Genomic DNA, 2,364 nt, shown 5'->3' with positions numbered 1-2,364 from the left:
GTGCTGCCTGTCCTGGACTGTTCCGAGCTTAATCATCATTAAACCCATCTCATTCACCATCTTACCTGGGTCTCGGGGTCCTCTCCTCACCACAACCACCACACCTTATGACAGAATCATATTAATAGAAGTTAATTGGCTTGCTTATTGGCTTGAACATATCCGTTGTTACTTGAAAAATCTGTCACTCAGATATAAATGAAAAAAATAAAATGAGTTTAATCAAGAGCTGATGGTGTAACCACGTTGTAAGCCAGCCATACCACATGTTTAGTAAAGTTAAAGAACTTTGGTGTTTATGCCTCTGGTCATTTACACAATCTTTTCTCATGTCACAGGAAGATATATTCAAAGTTAAGTCATCAGTGTTCTACAATCAGCCTCAAGACCTTCAGTCGGACCTTTTCAACTCTGAAGACCCATTTAAAACAGACCCATTCAAAGGTTGTTGCACCCTTCACTTTTTCCTTCTCCCTCTTTGTATTATCTTGTCTTACACAGAAGGCAGCTTCCCTGCACTAATTTCTTTTACTGTCTCATTTCTTGAATTTTCTTATTTCCATACAGAATTTTGTCCTTTTTTTGTTGCTAACAGATTTTATTCTTCCCTTCTCGCCTTATTGTTTTCTTTTACTGTGCACGTTTTTTCTATTTTAGGTGACCCATTTGAAAGTGACCCATTTGGAAAGGCACCATCTACATCGATAGGTACTTTTGGACAACTTTTATTTTAGAAACTAAAATAATAATGACTGCACTGAAGTCAGATAACTTCAGTGCAGTCATTATTGTCCGTCTGAAAAAAACTTTGGCATGGATTCTTTGGCATGGATTATGCTTGATTAGATCTGAACCAAAATTTCTTGCCTTTAAATGATGTTGATCTGCCCCAACTCTGAAATTCTAGTAATCACCAGGAAACCTGCAGTCTTTATTATTGGAGGCTAATCTTATGCCATGCAGATTAAGTGATTGATTAAGCAGGCTCTTTTTCAGAAGTTCAGGTCCAAAAACAAGTTCAGTCTTGTTAGAATTTAAAAGGAGAAAGTTTAGTGTCATCCAGACTTTAATACCCTCAAAGAGATGCCTTTAATCTACCCAGTGGATTGAATTCATCAGCTTTTATGAATAGACATAGCTGAATCCAAACACGATTGATGATTTCGTAACTAAACTTCACAGCAGACTAACAATCTGGAAATCATTTTTTTGTAAACAAAAAAAGAGAAAGCTTGGAACAAAAACTTAAAGCTTAGTAATAAGTTTATTTTCACAGAATCAGTTGTTTGTATTAAGCTCACGAAAGTGATGACAGTCCATTGCTGTATGTCTATTCTCATTTTAGTCAGGAGATCTTCATAATTGCACTTAGCTGTATTGGTTACATCTTTGGGGATTAGAACACCAAGGTATTGCAGTGTGGTTTTGTCCAAACCACACTGCACAATGGACTGCAGGACTGCACAACAGATATTGAAAATGTTCTTGTTGAATAGTTAACTTTGTGCAATCTTGCCACAGTTCATGTTGTTGTTGATACAGTGTGCCTAAATACATCAACTGTGTGTGGCTGACCTTAGAAGAAATGGTGTTAACAATGACATTTATTTCACTAACTGTGGATATCCTGTCTGCTATGGTGACAATGGAAATGACACTAAATAGTTTTTTTGTGAGCCTAAGTTTTGGGCCGCATAGACATGGCATCAGCATTGGAATGTTCTTTACCTTTTTTGGTCACGCCTGAATAATGCATAATTAAATGTTACAATATTTTGCCTTCAGATCCCTTTGAAGGAGACCCATTTAAAGAAGCAGATCCATTCAAGGCTTCATCAGAAGATTTTTTTAAGAAGACTACAAAGATGGATCATTTTTCCACAACAGATCCTTTTTGTAAAAGTGCCACTTTACCCTCCAAGGTATTTGGAATGTTAGAAGTACTACACAGAAAACCATGACTTGTGTTAAAAGTACTTCCTTAACGACTTAGTTTTTTTTTTGTCTGCAGCAAACAAGTCACTTTGCAGGAAGTGACCCATTTTCTACCAACCACCAGAAACCCAGAGGATCAGGTACAATTAATCATTAAATTTTATCTTTGCACCTGTAAATATTGTGTACACTAGTTTTTTCTTTCTCCGTCAGATTAGAGTATTGCTCTAGATTTTGGATGATGACTGCTCTGAGTGTTCCATTAAGACATACTGTCTTGGTTTTATCCAAACGTTCATTGTGGTGTTAAAGCAAAACTTGCCACCAAGCATGGCAAACCTGACACTCCTTGTTCATCTTTCCACTTAATGCAGATTAATGTAATATTACGTATTGCATTTCGTAATATTGATGTGTTTTTTAGATTGT

General features: G+C 36.4%; 1 protein-coding gene across 5 annotated transcripts in view; it reads left to right on the top strand.

The window, feature by feature from the left end:
• Positions 1-2,364, top strand: part of LOC106941657 (epidermal growth factor receptor substrate 15-like 1) — a 33,678-nt gene that overhangs the window by 19,259 nt on the left and 12,055 nt on the right. For all 5 annotated transcript variants that reach the window (XM_015024734.1, XM_015024731.1, XM_015024730.1 and 2 more), the window contains exons 3-6: positions 339-444; positions 658-708; positions 1,786-1,922; positions 2,012-2,075. In XM_015024734.1, coding sequence (XP_014880220.1) covers positions 339-444; positions 658-708; positions 1,786-1,922; positions 2,012-2,075 — 358 coding nt within the window. The remainder of the gene's footprint in view (positions 1-338; positions 445-657; positions 709-1,785; positions 1,923-2,011; positions 2,076-2,364) is intronic.

Source organism: Poecilia latipinna, unplaced genomic scaffold, assembly GCF_001443285.1.
Source record: "Poecilia latipinna isolate Pla-1442-1.1 unplaced genomic scaffold, P_latipinna-1.0 Scaffold3794, whole genome shotgun sequence".
In the NCBI taxonomy this organism is placed as follows: Eukaryota; Metazoa; Chordata; class Actinopteri; order Cyprinodontiformes; family Poeciliidae; genus Poecilia; species Poecilia latipinna.
The sequence above is the reverse complement of the archived record's forward strand: the minus strand, read 5'-3'. Positions and strand labels throughout refer to the sequence as shown.